At 38.9% G+C, this 22,154-nt stretch overlaps 1 protein-coding gene across 1 annotated transcript in view; it reads left to right on the plus strand.

Annotated features, from left to right (window-relative positions):
- LOC126162472 (golgin-45) overlaps positions 1 to 13,341 on the plus strand; it is a 53,085-nt gene extending 39,744 nt beyond the window's left edge. Inside the window, exons 4-6 of the mRNA XM_049919006.1 lie at positions 3,676 to 3,804; positions 9,155 to 9,371; positions 12,402 to 13,341. Coding sequence (XP_049774963.1) covers positions 3,676 to 3,804; positions 9,155 to 9,371; positions 12,402 to 12,566 — 511 coding nt within the window. The 3' untranslated portion in view covers positions 12,567 to 13,341. The remainder of the gene's footprint in view (positions 1 to 3,675; positions 3,805 to 9,154; positions 9,372 to 12,401) is intronic.
- Positions 13,342 to 22,154: the final 8,813 nt, after the last annotated feature.

Genomic DNA, 22,154 nt, shown 5'->3' on the forward strand with positions numbered 1-22,154 from the left:
CAAGGAAGTCACGCTTGACCGAGGTCCGCGTCACGTTCCATTTTTAACCAGACTTAAGTCTGAGGAAAAAAAAAGATAATAATAATAATAATGTGGCCCATAGGAGTGGAAGAAAATAAAGAAATTTCGGCAGAAATATTTAACAAATTACTAAATTGTAATTCCCTCAGAACTGCTTCAAATAAAAACATATACACCTGCAGGTAATATAAACACACCCAAAATCCATGAAGTTTATGAAGCTTTGAAAGAGCTCAACACAAGGGGAGAAAATCAGACGAGATAATCACTTTGAAATTAGTAGACAAAAACAGCATGTCATAACCTTGGTATACGTCAAAAAAGAACTTAAGATTGTATCCACAAATCTTCAGCGATATAGATACTGATGAATTTCAGACTCCATCCCAAATTAATGAAAATGATAAAATTGACTCTAACAAACATCAAATCTGAAGTAAAGTTCAGAGAGAAGTATCTGAGTCATTTTCAAGTTAAAAGGGGTTAAGACAAGGAGATTGTTTATTGCTATTACTCTTCCACTGTGGTGTGGAGTACATGATGCGGGAATGGTACAAGGAAAGTCCTTAAAACATGAGAAATGGAATCAAAAAAGATTAAATAAACTTAAATTGCTTGGGATTCATAAATGGCTTAATATTACTACCTAATAACATTCAAGAAGCCAGAAAGCAAATAACAAGCGTACAAAATAGAGCACAGAAAGTAGAACTGTAGATATCATTCGAAAAGACTGAAATAATGCTAGCAGTCGCCACTAGTAATCAACCACATAACAGAAAAGTAATAGTAGTGAAACAGTTTGTATATGTAGGAGAAGTTATAACATAAAAGTTGGATGAGAAACTAGCACGGCAAGAAAGAACTAATAAAATGATAAAACACCTAAAATTAACAGTGTGTACATACAATAAAAATGTTCATCTATCAAGACTGAATTAAAACATTACAAGATGGTGGCCCAATCAGAGGTGACACATGGAAGTGAAGGTATTTTCATGGTAACTTAGAGAGTTATAGTAAATTATAGAGAAGCTTTGAAACATAAAGCAACAAGTAGGATTGATAAATGAAATCTGGGAGGATATGAAAAAGCTAGGATTAACCCTGGACAATTTGCAAAACAGAATAAAATATATAAAGAAACTGAAAAATATAAAAATAAGATTTAAACCAGAAATAGGCAGATGAAAGAAAAAGAGTATTTAAATATGAGGAACAACAAAAAAGATCGCAAGGTGTGCAAAGGTACTGCACAATTCGGAAAGAAAACTTATTGAAGGTGACTAGGAAATGATTGGCTGAAGTGGTGCAATGAAGCTGTAAAAGCAGCAGCAGCAGGAGGAGGAGGAGGAGAGGCATAAAAATCTGGAAGTTAACATATTTTACATTTTTTCATGCACTCATCGTGCCCTGTATGACAACATGCTGGCGCAACTGCTCACTAAAGCAGCAAATACTCATTAAATAAAATAAAGTAATTAGAATTATATGTGGAGTTCATAAATCTAAATTTTGCAGGCATCTTTTTTAACAGTTGGAAATATTAACCACAACCTCACAGTACATTTATTTCTCATGACGTTTGTCGCTAATACTCTGTTGCAGTGTGAGAGTAATACAATGCCAGGAGGATAATTGAACTACACTTCCCACTAATGACTCTAATTACGGCAAAGAAAGGAGTGGGGTACTTGGTTTATTACTTGGGAATATTATTTAAGAACTTCGAGACAGCAGAAATGTTTTAAAATGTAGATTAAAGTTGTTTCTTCTTAACTACTACTGAGGAAATGTTGAATAAAAATAATCTCTCCCTTATAAACTTTTAAATGTCCAAACTTGTAAATGGTCAGCATGTTGCCATATATTGATGTTTGTATCTGTATTATTTATATATGTGTATGTGTGTGCAAGTATATACAAATTGTCTCTGCAATTTTGTGTCCAACACATTTTACATTTATTGTGAATATGGTCTACCGAACATGAAACTAGGTACAAAGGCATTTCCAAACAGTAAAAGTAGTAGATTTTTATATATTTTTAGAAAAAGTGTGTTTGAAAAAAATTGTGAGGATATTGTTGATACACTTGTGGACTATTTTTCCCCATAATCTCCATCCTGTTTTGTGTATGTTGTGAGCCATGGCACCTCACCTGCTCATCCATTAAAAACTGAATTCCACTCGTGCGCCTTCAGGGGGGTGAAAAAATGATCTGAGTCCAAGAGTGCCTTTTTGGCTACAACTGTGTGGAGATGGGCATTGTTGTGGAGCAAACACACTCCTCTCGTCAGTATTCCCCTCCTGTTGTTTTGAATGTTCCTTTTGAATTTTTTTATGTCTCTTATTATTGTTGCACATCAATGGTCTCCCTCTGAGGCAGAAATTCAACCAAAATAATCCGTTTTCGGTCCCAAAACAGTGAACCCGTAATTTTTTGCCCGAAATTGTGGTTTTGAATTTTTTGACAAATGGGGAATTGGTGTGAAGCCACTGTGACAACTGTCTTTTTGTCTCAGGCCTGTAATGAGGCACCTACTTTCCATCTCCAGTCATAATAGAGCTCAGTAAATCTTCACCATCCAATTAAAGTTGCACAAGAAACTTACAGGCATTATCGACCTGATTTTTCTTGTACTGCTCTGACAGCTGTTTTGGGACTCATTGTGGACACCGTTTTACGTATCTCAGCATTACTGTGAGTGTCTCATATAAGAAATTTCTGGAGACTTATGGAAACATCTCAGAAATTCCATCCACTATCATTCAGCAGCCTTCATGAACAGTTTCCTCAATTTCTTTGCACCAACTCGTCAGTCAGAAGGGAAGATCTTCCACTCCTCTGTTCGTTATGAACATTTGTTTGCCTTCACTAAACTCCCCACATCACTTAAACACACTCATTCTGTTTATAACATCTTTAACATAAACCACACTGATTTGTGAAAAAATTAAAATAATAATTATTCCTTCCCTGAGTAAGAAGTGGGGCACAACACATGGTGGAATTTCTTTCCGAAATCTTTCAACAACCAGACATTACATTGTGAACTTACAGACTACCGTATTCCTGTGATGTTTGCTCAAGTCAGGGGACCCTCTGCCACTCAGCACTACCAACCCTTTAAAAAACACACGCATGCTCACACACAGCCTGTTATGGTCAGAATACACTTACTTTCTGAACATGCCTTGTAACTACCAAGCTCCTAAATTGGCATACAGGAGTTGTTTTGTGGCAGTTCAACATGATATATAAGGAAGGCTAACCAAAACTTTTAATGTTTCACAGAGGCACTGCCACAGTCCATCCCAAATGCCAAGGTGGGGTGGTACGGTGGGGAGTGTGACTGCAAGCTACTCAAGTACATTGTCTAATTCAATATCTCATGAATGAAAGTTCATTGTTTAAAAATCTGTAATCAAAGTGACAAGTTACGAACATTAAGACATTTTTAATTTTCTCTGCCCAAAAATCTCTACTGTGGAGATTATTCTTGCTGTGTTTGGGATTGTGCAGTGTAATATGAAGTGCAAGCTGTTTTGGAAAGCATGGAGTACTTGTAGGTTCTAAGTCTATATTCATTAAGGAGTACTATCTCTGTGTTACTTTAAGAATGTGTTTTAACTTGGGTAATCTTTTTGAAAGTCTTATGGTAGAGGAACTGGCAAGATGGAAAGCAGCCTTGTGTCAAAAAGCAACAGAACTTCAGGAGGGCCTCAAACGAATGTTAGAAGAGAGACCAACAGTGAGGGATTCTCTTCTTAGAGCATACACGTAAGTTGTATGGTTATTTATTACCTCACTAATTTTTACATTGTATTGATGTAATGATAACAGCTAGAAATACTCTTACTAGTAAATTAATGGTGTTGTTCATGAATGTGACAGATTATTCTGCAATTATTCTGCAGGTTGTCAGCACAACTACATTATGCTGTTACCAACAGAGTGAGGGGTGCAGGTACACATTCTGTAGGTTCTTCACAATTTACTTTGGGACAATGCTGGCATTTTATTCTACCACTAGGATGATCTGCAGAGATTCTGTATCCACATGACTTGTACCTCATCTGCCAGATGCCTGTAATTGGCCATCTTCTCAGCTACAACTGAAAATTTTTTGACTGTAGTGAACATGTTGGTGTAGTCTGTATTCCAAAGACTGATGCAGCTCTCCATGCTACTCTATCCTGTGCAAGTCTCATCATGTCTGAATAACTACTGCAACTGACATCCTCTTGAATGTGCTTTCTGTGTTCATCTGTTGGTGTCCCTCCTTAATTTTGATCCCCCACAATTCCATCCAATACTAAGGTAGTGATCCCTTGATGTCTCTGAATGTGTCATATCAACCAACTCCTTCTTTTAGTCGAGTTGTGCATCAAATTTATTTTCTGCTTAATTCTGTTCAGTACCTCTGTATTAGTTATGCGATCTACCCATCTAATCTTCAGCATTCTACTGTAGCATCACACATCAAAAGCTTCTATTCTCTTTTTATCTGAAATGTTATTTGTAATGAACCTACACACTCTTAAATGTGGGCTGAGGGATTTTACCTGCACATCTTTCATTGGCAGTCAGCAGCCTTTTATCTTCAGATGTGCAACCCACTCATTTTCAAAGCCCATTATGTCATAGAGATTTTGGTTTTTCTGTCTGAGTGGCACCATATGTCATCAGCAAGTAGTTACTTTCCATGTCGCTTGCTGTAAAAAGCACACACAGATATGAGAGTAAATGCCCCTTAAAACTGATAGTTATATTGTTTGAAAGTACTTTAAACTTTTTTCCTGCATTTATCCAATATGTTACTCTGCCCTTTTTTAATACACTCTGAGATAAAAAACTTAACACATCACAAACGAATTAGCTGAATGAGATGTAAATTGGTAGATGTGATGTACATATACTGACAAACAGATGACTTCAGTTTCAAAAAAAATTGGATGATTTATTCAGGAGAAAGAACTTCACAAGTTTAACAAGTCCACCTCTCTCCCATATGCAAGCAGTTATTCAGCTTGGCATTGATTGATTGAGTTGTTGGTGCCAAATTCTGTCCAATTGGCACATTAAATCATCAAAATCCTGAGATGGTTAGAGGGTCCTGCCCATAATGCTTCAAACGTCCTCAATTGGGGAGAGATCTTGCGACCTTACTGCAAGCAAGCAGGCAAGCAGTAGAAACTCTCGCCACGTGCAGGCGGGCAACACTGTTGTGCTGAAGTGTAAGCCCAGGTTGGCTTGCTGTGAAAGGCAACAAAGTGGGGTATAGAATATCATTGACATACCACTTTGCTGTAAGGATGCTGTGGGTGGCAACCAAAGGGGTCCTGCTGTGAAGTACAATGGCAACCAAAACCATCACTCCTGTTTGTTGGACTGTATGGTGGACAACAGTCAGGTTGCTATCCCACCACAGTCTGGGGCATCTCCAGACATGTCTTCACTGGTCATCGAGACTCAGTTCAAAGCGGGGCTAGTAACTGAAGACAATTCTGTTCCAGTCAATAAGATTCTATGCTGAAGAAGAGGTGCCCCAGATTGTCACTCACCATACCGCCTGACAACTAGGACTCTGGGCTGCTGTTTCTTTTCATAGCAGGAACCCTTTGGTTATCATATGCAACACCCTTACAGCACAGCAGTTTGTCAGTGATATTCTATGCCCGTTTTGTTGCCCTTCATGGCAAGCCATCCTGGGCTTACATTTCAGCAAGATAATGCCCACAAATACATGGTGAGAGTGTCTACTGCTTGTCTTCGTGTTTCCCAAACCCTACCTTGGCCAGCAAAGTTGCTGGATCTCTCCCCAGTTGAGAACGTTTGGAGTAATAAGAATTATTAATATATTAAGTTTCCATTGATGTATGGTAATAGCTGCTTCAGGACTTGTGTGACTTCCTTTACATATTCTTTAGTTTTTTCTACTGGTTATTATGGGTATGATTTGCAAATATGCATCACTGTAATGTTCATCATTAACTTGCAGTCCTCTTGTCCAAAATGTAAAACAAAGGCATGTTTGCAGTGAGAACTGTAACTTTTCTACCACTACATGTAATATGTATATAAAACACATACATGCCTTTTATGAAAGGTAAGTTGCTACTCACCATATAGTGGAGATGCAGAGTCACAGATAGGCACAACAAAAGATTCTCACAATTAAACTTTTGGCCAAAAAGGCCTTTGTGAAAAATAGCTCTCTCTCTCTCTCTCTCTCTCTCTCTCTCTCTCTCTCTCTCTCTCTCACACACACACACACACACACACACACACACACACAAGCAACTTACACACACATAACTGCAGTCTCTGGCAGCTGAAGCTACACTGCGAGCAGCAGCGTGCATGGTGGGAGTGGTAGGTGGGAGGAGGAGGCGGGGTGGAGAGGGGGAGGGATAGTAGAGTAAGGGTTGGGGACAGTGAAGTGCTGCTGGATAGTGTGCAGGGATGAGGTGAAGAGAGGGTAGGACAGCTAGAGGGCAGTTTGGGAGTTCAGACAGAGGGCAGGCAAACTTACATCTGCAGACAGAGCTTCAGACCACCATTTAAAATCTGATCCTGGCCTTATAATTTTACCCGTGGACAAAGGATCCACCACTGTTGTTTTGAACTGCAAGGATTACCTGGCAGAAGAACACCAGTTGTGAGATACATCCACCTTCAAACCTTGCCACAGTTACCCCATTCCAGAAATCCAGCAGGATCTCCAATCACTCCTGAAATCCTTAGACCCATCCCAGAACCTCCCCCAGAGTCCATCTCTCTGCTCACTCCTACCATTCCCCACACTCCTATCCTCTACATGCTGCCTAAAGTCCATAAACCCAATGACCCAGGACACCCCATTGTGGCGTGTTACTGTACCCTCACTGAGAGAATCTCTGCTCTCGTAGACCAATACCTTCAACCTATTACCCAGAACCTATTCTTCTGTATAAAAGATATCAACAATTTTCTCCACTGACTCTCCACTGTTCCTGTCGCTTTACCGCACGGTGCCCTGCTCATCACTATTGATTCCACCTCCCATTACACTAACATCCATAATGCCCATGGCATTAGCGGTATTGAACACTACCTTTCCCCATGTCCGACTGATTCCAAACCAACAGCCTAGCTGCCGTGACCAACTATATCCTTACACACAATTACTTCTCCTTTGAAATCATTACCTACAAACATATCTGGGGCAGAGCTGTGGGCACCCACATGGCGCCATCCTATGCCAAGCTGTTCATGGGCCATCTAGAGGAATCCTAAACCCCTTATCTGGTTCAGATTTATTGATGACATCCTTGCAATTTAGATTGAGTGTGAGGACACTCTAACCACATTCCTCCAGAACCTGAACAACTTCTTCCCCATTTGCTTCACGTGGTTCCACTCAGCCCAACAAGCCACCTTCCTAGATGTCGACCTCCAACTCAGAGATGGCTACACCAGTACTTCTGTCCATATCAAAACTACTAACCATCAGCGATACGTCTACTTCGACAGCTGCAGTCCATTCCATACCAAGAAGTCCCTTCCATATAGCCTAGCCACCCATGGTCGTCGCATCTGCAGTGATGAGCGGTCTCTTTCGAAATATACCAAGGGTTTCACTGAAGCCTTCACAAATCCTAATTATCCTGTCAACCTTGTACAAAAATATTTCTCCCATGCCTTATGTTTATAGTCTCTCACCACCTAAACTCTCGGCGTCCATCCACAGAGGAGCATTCCCATCGTAACTCAGTACCACCCAGGTCTGGAGCAGCTGAATTACATTCTCTGCCAGGGTTTTGACTACCTCTTGTCATGCCCTGAAATGAGAAATGTCCTGTCCACTATCCTTCCCACCCCCACCTCCCTTCCCACAGAGGTAGTCTACCATCCACTGAACCTACACAATATCCTTGTCCATTCCTACAAGACCCCTGCTCCCAACCCCTTACCTCTTGGCTCATATCCCAGTAATAGACCTAGAGGCAAGGCCTGTCCCATACATCCTCCCACCACCATCTACTCCAGTCCAGTCACAAACATCACCTATCTGATAAAAGGCAGAGCTACCTGTGAAACCAGTCATGTGATCTACAAGCTAAGCTGCAACCCATGTGCTGCATTCTATGTGGGTATGACAACCAACAAGCTGTCTGTCCGCGTGAATGGCCACTGAAAAACTGTAGCCAAGAGTGGACCACCCAGTTGCTGAGCAGGCTGCCCAGCACGAGAACTTTCATGTCAATGACTGCTTCACAGCCTGTTTCATATGGATCCTTCCCACCAACACCAGCTTTTCTGAATTGCACAGGTGGGAACTCTCCATGCAATACGTCCTATGTTCCTGTAACCCTCCTGGCCTCAACCTTCATTAGCCATTGTTCTCATCCATCCAGCCCCTTACTTGTTCCCATTCCAGTGCTACGCTGTGTAGCACTGGAATGGGAACAGGTAAGGGGCTGGATGGATGAGAACAATGGCTAATGAAGGTTATTACTTCTCTCCTTTCCCGCTAATCCCCCCCCCCCTCCCCCACCTCTCCCCTACCCTCCATCTAACCTACCGACTGCACCTAGCTGCCCTACTCTCTCTCCACTTCATTCTTGCATGCTCCGCAGCAGCACTTCATTTTCCCCCCACTCCTACCCTGTTATCCCTCCCCGTCCCTGTCCCAGGCTTGTCTTTACCCTCACCCATTTCCCGCTCCCATCATGCACTGCTGCTGTTGCTCGCATTGTGGCTTCAGCTGCTGGAGACTGCAGTCATGTGCGTGGCAGTTGTGTGAGTGTGTTTTCTATTTTTGACAAAGGCCTTGTTGTCTAAAAGTTTAATTGTGAGAGTCTTTTGTTGTGCCTCTTTGTGACTCAGAATCTCTACTTTATGGGCAGTAGCAGCTTTCCTTTTCATAATATTGTTACATTTCATCCTGGATTTTCCATTGTTTGAAATATGTTTGTTTGTCAGTTATTGAATGGTATTCATTATGTTACTAGTTTGTTGCCAAAGTTTGTCCTAGACAGATAAATTTTGGGGCATAAAAATTAAGATTAAAACATGTACACATAGAACTTCCACTCTCTCTGTGCGTGTGACTTTCTACAGATTCTCATTGTTTCTATTTTTGTAGAAGATTAGCTGTACTTCGGAAAAACTTTGACCATCCTGCCAACCGCACTGAATATCTATCTTCGACAAATATTCTGGACTTATCTGTCGCAGTTGACAGACTCAGTGAAGTGCTTCTTCAACAGTTTTTGGGCAGTTGTCCAGATCAGAGGAAAATTTATGAGCCAGACTTCACGGGGTTGGAGACTCGCACTCAAGCTGAACGCAGTGCTGAAAATGTAAGAATAATTTTGTTTCTATTTATATCTGCAATCCTTTGTTTTTGTGTTTTGGAGAGGATCAACTAATTTCTCGTATTGTCCTTAGAGTTTACATCTTGGCTGAAATTAGAATGTCGTACAGAATGCTTATTTTTACTACAAGCACTGCTTGTACCACGATCAGATCACCACATGCAAAATTAGTCAACTCTTTTTTTTTTCTCTTCTTAAAAGGAAAATTCAGTGGTTAGTTCTTCCTCATCTAGCTGGGCAGTTTAAATTTTGTCTGAAAGGTCAATGAAAGAACATTCTGTTGAACGAAATTTAATGTAGCAGTCATTAACCATGCAGAAATATGGTTTTGAATTCAGCCAAGATGCATGTTTTGAATGAATGTTCACATTATATTTTAGTAACAGGTATTGAGAAATTAGTCATCTTAAAGATAATAGAGAATGCTTTTTGTATTTTTAAAAGACTAGAAAATGGATTGCTGTGTGGATGACTACTATCACCTTTGAAATAACACTGCTAACTACACCATGGACTTACTTTAACTGAAACACAAACATTTCCACTGTCTATGATAGGTAGATTTCCAGGGGAATGCTTTTTGATAGGTAGATTTCCAGGGGAATGAATTTAATCTGTTTCACACTTAGGTAACTCATTTATTTTTGAAACAAGATGGAACATCACTCTTTGCTGTTTATTTATTTTTCTGAGTAGGGAGAATCCAGGGTCATTTTGTAAATGATCTACAGACAGTGTCACTATCCATCAGCCAGCGATAAGTGTACTCCATAATTTACAAATGAAGTTGATAGCTGAAAGGACTATTAAATAATAATGGAAAATTTTGGTTTGATTCTCAAAATGTCCAAAAATCTCAGATTTATAATCAAATATCAAACTTCCAGCTCATGTTACATAATTTACAAATGATGTGGTAGGTTATCACATTTGTCGTCTTGTCACTGGTGTATCTAGACACTCCAAATATCACTCCTGTAAGATTGACATAACATAACATCTACATCCATCAATCTTCTTCATTTCTTGTAGCGTGACTTTATCATAACCTATCCCTGTCAAAGGCTTATATCATCCTAAGCACAAGAATAAAAATATATTTTACTGTCAGTAAAAGAAAAATTATTCAGAATCCTAGCAGCAGACAGAGGTACAAACAAAAATCAAATACAGTTTTGTTTATAAGTATAAGTTCATTCATTTGATAAGATTGATAAGCATTAAAGGAAAAAGTTAATGAGAACTGCTAGACAAGGGAGTGTCTGCTGGACAATTTGACTGTTATATCTGCAATGAAACTCTTGGAAGACCCTGATTTTTTGTCATAGATAGTTTGAAGTTTAAAAGTGGCAGATGGGCAGTAAACGAGCTAAAATTAAGAGAAGGTAAAATTGAAAAATAAGCTTGGATAAAATAAGAATTTTCCTAGTTTTGCAAGTGTTCCACACCCCATTTGGCAGTTAAATTACTCCTTTTTCCAAAAGCTGGCGCTGGTTTTTTTCCTCCTGTCTTCTGCACTTGATGAGAATTTTTTCTACTTTTATTTTACTATTGTTTGTTTTGATAGTTGTTGTAGGTAGCAGACCTACAGCCACTAGATTCATAGATTACTGGAGTAAAAATCATTTCAACACACTATATTTTTTAGAGTTTATGAACAACTTGTGGATAGAAAATTAAGTCTCAATTTACTGTTGACAGGCAATCAAGAAACTGAAGGTTCCTAACAGGGTACGCAGTGGTGCCAGAATAAACTGTTCTTATAGCGAAATATTAGTCAAATGATAAGAATTATATTGTACTTTTAGATATATCAAGATGAATTTTAAATTATACTCCTATACCTACAACATTAAAGCCCAAGCCACAGTACAATGCCTGGTGTAGGGTACTTTATAGCATTGCCAGTCATCCCTTTCCTGTTCCAGTTGCAATGGAGCAAGGGAAAAATTATTTCCTGTATGTTTTGATAAAGTCTCTATTCTGTTTTAGCTTGGTCTTTCAGTTTTTAATTGAGGTGTACATCAGAAGCTATAGAATTATTTCAAAGTTTGTCGCAAATGCTGATTCTTGAAACTTGTTCAACAGCATTTCACAAAATGAATGTTTTCTTCCTTCCATGGCATTCTTCAAAGATAGCTTTCAAAGCTTGCAGAGAAATTCCATCTCTCTACATATCAACCTGACCAACATAACAAATCAAGCTGAACGCCTCTGAATTGTTGTGATGTCTTACTTTAATCTTTTATCCTTCATAGTTGGGATCCCAAACACTTCAACTGTGCTCTAGGATGAGTCCTTCTGTACACGATCTCTTTTACAGGTGTGCTTAACGTTCCCAGAAATTCCCTGATAAACTGAAATTGGCCTTCTCTATAACTGTGTCGCTTAGGTACTTGTTAAATTTCTGTCCCCTAATCTGAACTTGTGCTCTGTCTCAAATGACTTCGACATCAGTGTAATGTTAAACCCTTATTATTCCTTCCTACCTTCTTTCCCTCTCTTCATGTCACTTTTAACATTATTGTTGTTGTGGTCTTCAGATCAAAGAATGGTTTGAAGTAGCTTTCCACACTAGTCTAAGCAAGCAACTTCATCTATGAACAACTACTGCAACCTACACCCATAGGAATCTGTTTGCTGTTTTCATGCTTGGGTCTCCTTCGACAATCCCCCCCTCCACACACACACACACACACACACACACACACACACACACACACACACAAAGATGCATTTCACAACACACCATTACAAATTTTATCTACGTGACAGATTCAAGGGGCATTCAGGGAATAGTGTATTTGAACATAATTTTAATTGCTTATGTCAGTTACTGATATTAATATACTTCATCACTCCTTTCCGTCAGGCATATTTCTCTAATAATCATTTCTTATTACTTGTTTGATGGTGTTGTAATACTTTACATTGCCTTTGTTTATTTGCTGTCATAATAGGTTATGGGCTGTTAGTTATAGTATAAAATACCAAAGAATCTTTTGTTTTTAATAGCTGTTGCTGAATCCAAACCCCCTTTTGCTGTCTGGACACCCAGATGCTGCTTGTAGTGCTGTCATGGGTGCTGCAGTTGCTGTGGGAGGACACTTATTAATGGGCCCAAACACTGTTGTGCCTGGAAGTTGTTCTCACTGCAGTGGTGAGACTAAGTTTGTGTGACCTGCACCCATCTTGGTTAGCAGAGGCATGAATATAACATTGTGTCATTCTTTAATATGACATATAAGAACTATGAATTTCATGTAATGTCAGAGTTCAAAACCTGTTGTGTGTCCTGTCATATTTACTTTTTCTTCCTTGTTTATATCTTGCAAAATAAAAAAGTGAAATGTATTTGTCATATGCTAACTGAGGAAAATATGACATGCAAGTGAAAAAGTATATTATTCTCAGTGTTGCTGAAACAGAAATTGGATTCTGGTACATCAGAAAAATAGCACTTTTAGCATAACATTACGTTAGCTGGCTTTGCTCTTCAACCAAACCCAGGAGTATGTTAAAAGATGGAAAAAGTCACAAGGTAAAACAGACAGAAACACAAACAACTTGTGACATCTGAATTGTTTTAGAGCAAAGGTAATCTTTTTCAAGACTTTACAGGAAGAAGGAGAAGCTGTACAAAATTGGTAGTTGGTGGTGATTTAATGATAAAAGGTATATAAATTATGTAGAATATCACATTGAGGACCAGAGAGAGAGAAATAATTTTTTAATATTTTTGTCTATCATGTACAGTGTATAAAAGTATATTCATCAGGAATGCTGTAAACTGCTTTGCGTATAGACACAATAAAAGACTGTCAAACAAAGCTTTTGGCCTGGTGAGTGGCAACTGTCCTTTTCATAATATTGTTTTTGTATGATATTGTAATATTTATGGAAATTCCAAGATGTAGATGATAAAAATGAATAAAAGCAATACTGTTTAAGGAAATGCTTTATGCTCAGTAAATGTTTACTATAAACAGTACATGAAATTTCCAAATATCTACTGCAACAAAATCAAAATACAATAAGAATTTAGATCAGTGGTGATGAATTGATGAGCGGCATGGGGTTCAGATGATCTTTCAAAGAACAATAGGTCAATGGCAGCATCTTTCATGAAGCAAGAAGAGCAAAAGGTAGGTAAGATATATTTAAGGGAAGTTACTGAAAAGTAAGAGGCATTAGCTAGAAAAGTAGATGACAGCAACAACTTCAGGTGGGGGCCATGTGACACATATTTGTGTGCCAATTAGTTTCCAGTTAAAGCTGCTGCAAACACAGGTATACAATAAAAGCAAATAGCGATATATAAGAAAAGTAAAGCTCTTTAAGGATTCAATAAAAACATTTAAAGGTATTTCTGTGTTAAAAGTGTAGCATGAACATGGGCTCTTCAATGGGAAAATCGTTTTTCACATGTAATTAATTGAAACAGCAGTTAGGGTATTTTGAATGGAAAGATCTTACAAGAGGAAATCAGTGTTTTTTGGGGTAGAAACAACAATGAAGCTGTGTACCAAAAAGTGGAAGTGCAGATGAAAGCTAGACGGATTGTAACAAGTGGTTGAGAGAGGTGGGATTCAAGTGAAGTTACTTTTTATGGTCCATGACCTAAGAGTGGAGCATCAGTTTTCTCTTTTCCATTAATATATATATTTTTCAATAGATTATTGTTTTCATTGTTCAGCCAAGTTAATGACTTCTGTAATAGTGTTTCTTCAGTTTGGTTTTTCATACCTTTGCATTTATTTTGTAGAATCCCCAGAAATTTACATTTGATTCCAGGAGTTTAGTACAATGTTGCTAGCTCCTGGATGTTGATGTTGGTCATATTGTTGTTCTATTATTTGTGAATAATATTTTGTAAATTCCATGTTTCTATAACAAAATGTGTTTATCAAAAAATGCATTTTTTAATTTAATGATTTAGTAATGAAACAAATGGTACATGTGGATAACCACGGTATTCCTACAGTTTCTATAATATGATTATGTGCCTCATGTATATTTAAACCTACAATAGAATATATGTAGCGTGCTGATAGTGGGAGGGGGGGGGGGGGGGGGGCAAGGGAAAGGGAAAGGGAAAGGAAAATAGCTCCCTCAGTTTATGTGGTATCTCTCTGACATTCTTGAACTGAAATAGCTTTTTATACACTGAAGCAACAAAAAACTTACGGGGATGCTACTTAGTGATGTCATTGACAACTACCAATATTTCGGCAGTAACAGTGCCTTGAAAATGAAAATGGCAGGATGTGCTTTTGTCAAAACATCAGCAGTTGTCGATGACGTTACATGGCTGCATTCCTGTAAGTTTTTTGAACATTGCATGTACCGGGAGAAACTGAGGTTTCCCATTGAAAGAAAACTTTCTAATGTATGCAACTTCCTGCCACACACAAAATGGTTCAAAACTGCTCTTATCAAGCTCATAAGTGACATACTGTGGTAAGCTCTTAACAGTGGATCTCTTCCTTTACAACAACACTGCCAGGAGTTGTGGGAGCCCAAGATAGTGAACCTACTAGCTGTTAACCTGATGTTTCAATACTTGCCACTGATTTCTGTAGTGATATGTAAATAGATCACCAAAGAAGTCAGGAAAACATTTTTAGAAATAAGATGGATGGTACCAGTAATTTATAAAATGAGCTTGAAGTTGGAATATAAAAAACTGGATTCAAAGCATACTAAGACGACACTGCATAATAAATGAATGTACAAAATTTATTAAGTTCCTGAATGCTCCTTACCATTCTCACACAGATTAACAGTGAATATAAATATGATTGTTGAATGAGCAGCATGTTATTATAGAGGGTGAGTCACTAACTATTGGCACCTAGAATAACTCCAAAAGTATGATAGTAGCTGAAAAGTTTGTGGGACAGATGTTGCATGGGACAACGGGAGCCATAATATGATGATGATTTTTTGTTGCTAGGTGGGCTTTCATCAGAGATATGATCAACTCTGTTTTTTTTTTTAAATTTTTCTATTGATAAGAGTGATTAATGTATACTAATTATTTACAAAATCAAACTTCTGCACTGTCTAAACAAGTTGATTTTTTTAAAGAAAAGAAAATTGTTCCTACCATATTAGTTTGCTTGCAAATAAGCATTATTCCAAGTTACTTACTTTCTGATAGCGGCTATCGAGACGAATCCAATGATGTGTAACAGTAAGGTCTTTGAAGGTCAACAAAGGTTACAAAGGTGGCATGAACGTCCATTTACAGAAGGTGTTCGAAGTGATGACCATTGGTATCAATGCAGTGCTGCACTCTTCTTATCAATGGAGTTAGTGGTATTCCTTATTACTTCGGCACTTATTGAAGCATATGCTCTGAAAATTCTCTCTTGTATATCGTGCAAATAGTAAATATTTGCCAAATACAGTGTATCCATTTGATGTGCCATTGACATGTGAACACCATTCGACGTTTTCGCAATACTACACTAATAGGAATGGTAAGACTAGTATTGTCAGATCATGCAAATGTGAATGATGTATTCCTTCGAAGAACAAGTCAATATGCTTCTCATGTACGGAGAATGCCAATGAAGTTCAGTGAGAGCTAGAGACTTACACGCTGAAAGATATCCTCAATGTACTCACACTACACATCATACATTTAAATTTGTGTATGATAAATTGAGAATAACTGGATCTTTAACACATCGGAAACATATTTGGCAAGGGAAAGTTACTAGCGAGGAAATGGAAATTGGTACTCTTGCCACTGTTGTTAGAGATACTTGTGTTAGTTTGCGTCAAATCGCAACTGAATCTGGCATGAACCAGAGTACTGTTGTTCGTCTTCTGCATCGCCATAAATATCATCCTTACCATATCTGTCTCCATCAAGAATTAACTGGTACAGATTGTATATGTTGCATTGAATTCTGCCGATGGGCTCAACTTCAGATTCAGAGGGATGACACATTTATTAATTTGATTTTATTTACTGATAAGCCATGGAAATGTTAATTTGCATAACATGCATTATTGGGCAAATGAAAATCTATGTTGGCTGTGGCAAGTTGCACACCAGAAACTGTGGTCGGTGAATGTATGGTGTGGGATTCTATAGGACAGAATTATAGACCCCTATTTCACTGAACCTACCCCCATGAACCATGGACCTTGCCGTTGGTGGGGAGGCTTACGTGCCTCAGCGATACAGATGGCCGTACCGTAGGTGCAACCGCAACGGAGGGGTATCTGTTGAGAGGCCAGACAAACGTGTGGTTCCTGAAGAGGGGCAGCAGCCTTTTCAGTAGTTGCAGGGGCAACAGTTTGGATGATTGTCTGATCTGGCCTTGCAACACTCACCAAAACGGCCTTGCTGTGCTGGTACTGCGAACGGCTGAAAATGAGGGGAAACTACAGCCGTAATTTTTCCCGAGGGCATGCAGCTTTACTATATGGTTAAATGATGATGGCGTCCTCTTGGGTAAAATATTCCGGAGGTAAAATACCGTATTTACTCGAATCTAAGCCGCACTTTTTTTCCGGTTTTTGTAATCCAAAAAACCGCCTGCGGCTTAGAATCGAGTGCAAAGCAAGTGGAAGTTCTGAAAAATGTTGTTAGGTGCCGCCACAACTAACTTCTGCCGTCGAATATATGTAGCGCTTCACGGGCATGCTTTGTAAGCACAAAGATAAATACTGGCGCCAAAACCTCTGCGTCAGTAAATGAATTAAAAAAAAAAAATATGTGGAAGATGAGCTTTTTTTCTCCGCCCCGAGTTTCGACCACGGCATTTTCATACATTACTCAACGAAGTAAATACAAATTCCGTATTGTTCATCTCCGAATGTAGCAGAATTTCAATGTAATACGAAAATCCGACTGGCAAGACTGTTTGGAATGTTTGTCAATATGGCCATCTCTACGTTCTGAATTTTTTCCTACATGGAGAAGAGATGGTTGCTAATAGAAACCTGATGAAATGTGAATCACATGCAGTATTCTCTTCACCATAAGAATAATACGAATATAAACATTTTGCCATGTATTCTTTCGTGTTTGCTGCTATCTCATTTAAATCCTGTCTCCCTAATAAACTACGAAATTAGAGTGAGACAACAGCAAACGCGGAAGAATATACGTGTCGTTTCAAGTTTATATTCGTATTATTCTTATGCCTAATAGTGATACAGTCAGAAATGAAGCACGGCAACTGACTAGATTTTTAAATCTAAGATGACTCTAATTTCTGTGCAGAATTTGATGTACTAAAGAAGCGGCCGCAAAGATTTTCAAACGGAGAGAAATTTTCGACTAACTCTCATTCAGAACAATGTTCTATCATACGCAGTCTATTATTTGGTTCTTGTTGATCATTATCAAAGAAAGCAGCAGTGTAAGTTAACAACAAATAGCAGTCTCTTGCCGTTGTTTCGGTTATGAGACAATTCCTCTCTTTGTTTTAATTGTAAGCGGCAGTAGCGCGCACAAGAGCAAACCATGCCGCGAGCGGCGACAGGCCGTAAACACGCACTATCAGAATGCGACAAACAAAGCATGAAACAGCACAGTAATGCATTTTCAGCTTAGAGTGACGTAAACACCTATAACAAAGAAAACGGCACTGATCAGCTCAAAGCAAAATAAGCAATCGATTCAAACCAGACGAAGCACGTGAAAAAGGAAGGGTACCCGTATAAATACGGACGGAGCGCCTGACGCATAGCAATGGCTACCTGGTAAAGCTTAACTGCTAAGCTTTCGACTCGAACCAAACTACTGTAGCTGCATCGTCATTCATTCGACCTAAATTGTGTCTCATATTACAATGGACCAACTTTGTTTCGATTTGGAGGTGCGGCCTAAAACTTTTTTCTCCCCTTAAATTTCGAGTCTCAGATTTCAGGTGCGGCTTAGATTCGGGAATTTTTTTTTTCCTTTATTTCGAGTCTCATTTTTCAAGTGCGGCTTAGATTCGAGTGCGGCTTAGATTCGAGTAAATACGGTAGTCCCCCATTCGGATCTCAGGGCAGGGCTACTCAAGAGGACATCGTTATCAGGAGAAAGAAAACTGGCATTCTACGAATCGGAGCATGGAATGTCAGATCCCTTAATCGGGCAGGTAGGTTAGAAAATTTAAAAAGCGAAATGGATAGGTTAAAGTTAGATATAGTGGGAATTAGTGAAGTTCGGTGGCATGAGGAACAAGACTTTTGGTCAGGTGAATACCGGGTTATAAATACAAAATCAAATAGGGGTAATGCAGGAGTAGGTTTAATAATGAATAAAAAAAAAATAGGAGCACAGGTAAGCTACTACAAACAGCATAGTGAACACATTATTGTGGCCAAGATAGACACGAAGCCCATGCCTACTACAGTAGTACAAGTTTATATGCCAACTAGCTCTGCAGATGATGAATAAATTGATGAAATGTATGATGAGATAAAGGAAATTATTCAGGTAGTGAAGGGAGACGAAAATTTAATAGTCATGGGTGACTGGAATTCGAGAGTAGGAAAAGGGAGAGAAGAAAACATAGTGGGTGAATATGGATTGGGGGAGAGAAATGAAAGAGGAAGCCGTCTGGTAGAATTTTGCACAGAGCATAACTTAATCATAGTTAACACTTAGTTCAAGAATCATAAAAGAAAGTTGTACATGGAAGAATCCTGGAGATACTGACAGATTTCAGATAGATTATATAATGGTAAGACAGAGATTTAGGAACCAGGTTTTAAATTGTAAGACATTTCCAGGGGCAGATGTGGACTCTGCCCACAATCTATTGGTTATGAACTGTAGATTAAAACTGAAGAAACTGCAAAAAGGTGGGAATTTAAGGAGATGGACCTGGATAAACTGACTAAACCAGAGGTTGTACAGAGTTTCAGGGAGAGCATAAGGGAACAATTGACAGGAATGGGGGAAAGAAATACAGTAGAAGAAGAATGCGTAGCTCTGAGGGATGAAGTAATGAAGGCAGCAGAGGATCAAGTAGGTAAAAAGATGAGGGCTAGTAGAAATCCTTGGGTAACAGAAGATATATTGAATTTAATTGATGAAAGGAGAAAATATAAAAATGCGGTAAATGAACCAGGCAAAAAAGAATACAAAAGTCTCAAAAATGAGATCGACAGGAAGTGCAAAATGGCTAAGCAGGGGTGGCTAGAGGACAAATGTAAGAATGTAGAGGCTTATCTCACTAGGGGTAAGATAGATACTGCCTACAGGAAAATTAAAGAAACCTTTGGAGAAAGGAGAACCACTTGTACGAATATCAAGAGCTCAGATGGAAACCCAGTTCTAAGCAAAGAAGGGAAATCAGAAAGGTGGAAGGAGTATATAGAGGGTCTATAGAAGGGCGATGTACTTGAGGACAATATTATGGAAATGGAAGAGGATGCAGATGAAGATGAAATGGGAGATACGATACTGCGTGAAGAGTTTGACAGAGCACTGAAAGACCTGAGTCGAAACAAGGCCCCGGGAGTAGACAACATTCCATTAGAACTACTGATGGCCTTGGGAGAGCCCGTCCTGACAAAACTCTACCATCTGATGAGCAAGATGTATGAGACAGGCGAAATACCCTAAGACTTCAAGAAGAATATTATAATTCCAATCCCAAAGAAAGCAGGTGTTGACAGATGTGAAAATTACCGAACTATCAGTTTAATAAGTCACAGCTACAAAATACTAACGCGAATTCTTTACAGACGAATGGAAAAACTGGTAGAGGCCGACCTCGTTGAAGATCATTTTGGATTCTGCAGAAATGTTGGAACACGTGAGGCAATATTGACTCTACGACTTATCGTAGAAAATAGATTAAAGAAAGGCAAACCTACATTTCTAGCATTTGTAGACTTAGAGAAAGCTTTTGACAATGTTGACTGGAATACTCTCTTTCAAATTCTAAAGGTGGCAGGGGTAAAATACAGGGAGCGAAAGGCTATTTACAATTTGTACAGAAACCAGATGGCAGTTATAAGAGTCGAGGGGCATGAAAGGGAAGCTGCGGTTGGAAAGGGAGTGAGACAGGGTTGTAGCCTGTCCCCGATGTTATTCAATCCGTATATTGAGCAAGCAGTAAAGGAAACAAAAGAAAAATTCGGAGTAGGTATTAAAGTCCATGGAGAAGAAATAAAAATGTTGAGGTTCGCCGATGACATTGTAATTCTGTCAGAGACAGCAAAGGACTTGGAAGAGCTGTTGAACGGAATGGACAGTGTCTTGAAAGGAGGATATAAGATGAACATCAACAAAAGCAAAACGAGGATAATGGAATGTAGTCGAATTAAGACAGGTGATGCTGAGGGAATTAGATTAGGAAATGAGACACTTAAAGTAGTAAAGGAGTTTTGCTATTTGGGGAGCAAAATAACTGATGATGGCCGAAGTAGAGAGGATATAAAATGTAGACTGGCAATGGCAAGGAAAGCGTTTCTGAAGAAGAGAAATTTGTTAACATCGGGTATAGACTTAAGTGTGAGGAAGTCATTTCTGAAAGTATTTGTATGGAGTGTAGCCATGTATGGAAGTGAAACATGGACGATAAATAGTTTGAACAAAAAGAGAATAGAAGCTTTCGAAATGTGGTGCTACAGAAGAATGCTGAAAATTAGATGGGTAGATCACATAACTAATGAGGAGGTATTGAATAGGATTGGGAAAAAGAGGAGTTTGTGGCACAACTTGACAAGAAGAAGGGAGCGGTTGGTAGGACATGTTCTGAGGCATCAAGGGATCACAAATTTAGCATTGGAGGGCAGTGTGGAGGGTAAAAATCGTAGAGGGAGACCAAGAGACGAATACACTAAGCAGATTCAGAAGGATGTAGGTTGCAATAAGTACTGGGAGATGAGGCAGCTTGCACAGGATAGAGCAGCATGGAGAGCTGCATCAAACCAGTCTCAGGACTGAAGACAACAACAACAATTTCACTGAAGGAAATCTTAATGGTAGGAAGTACACCACATTCGTGCAAGAAACATTAGGTCTGTTTTTGGAAGAAATACCTTTATACACAAGGAACAGTATGGTATCAACATGATGGATGTCCGGCACATTTTTCGCTGATGGCTAGAAATGAGTTGCAGAGACGATTCCCAGATTGTTGGATTGGATGTGGATGAGATGTGTCATGGGCGGCTCATTTGCCTTTGTTGATGCCTCTGGATTTTTATAAAGACGTTCCAACTGCACCTGAAGATATGCGAGAGAGAATTATCAGAGCATGTGCTTCGATAAGTGCCGAAGTGATCAGGAATACCACTCAATCCATGATAAGAAAATTGCAACACGTCATTGATATCAATGGTCATCGCTTCGAACACCTTCTGTAAATGGACGTTCATGCCAACTTTGTGACCTTCGTTGGCCTTCAAAGACCTTACTATGAAACATCATTGGATTTGTCTTCTCTATCAGAAAATAAGTACCAAACTATAGCATCTCATTTTAAAAAACAAAGTTGACCTTCATATCTCTGAAGTGACCCCATCTAGCAACAATAAACCAACATTATATTATGGCTCCGTTGTCCCATGTAAACTTTTGTCCACAAACTTTTCAGCTCCTATCATACTTTTGGAGTCATTCTTAGTGGCAATAGTTAGTGAGTCACCCTGTCGATAAATAAATCAAACACGAAATAAATGAAATGAGACCAAAACTGAACATCACTTTTCCTTTCCCAATTTTAAATGTTTGTATTGATAAGAGTGATTAATGTATACTAATTATTTCCAAAATCAAACTTCTGCACTGTCTAAACA

The sequence above is a fragment of the Schistocerca cancellata genome, chromosome 2 (genome assembly GCF_023864275.1).
Source record: "Schistocerca cancellata isolate TAMUIC-IGC-003103 chromosome 2, iqSchCanc2.1, whole genome shotgun sequence".
In the NCBI taxonomy this organism is placed as follows: Eukaryota; Metazoa; Arthropoda; class Insecta; order Orthoptera; family Acrididae; genus Schistocerca; species Schistocerca cancellata.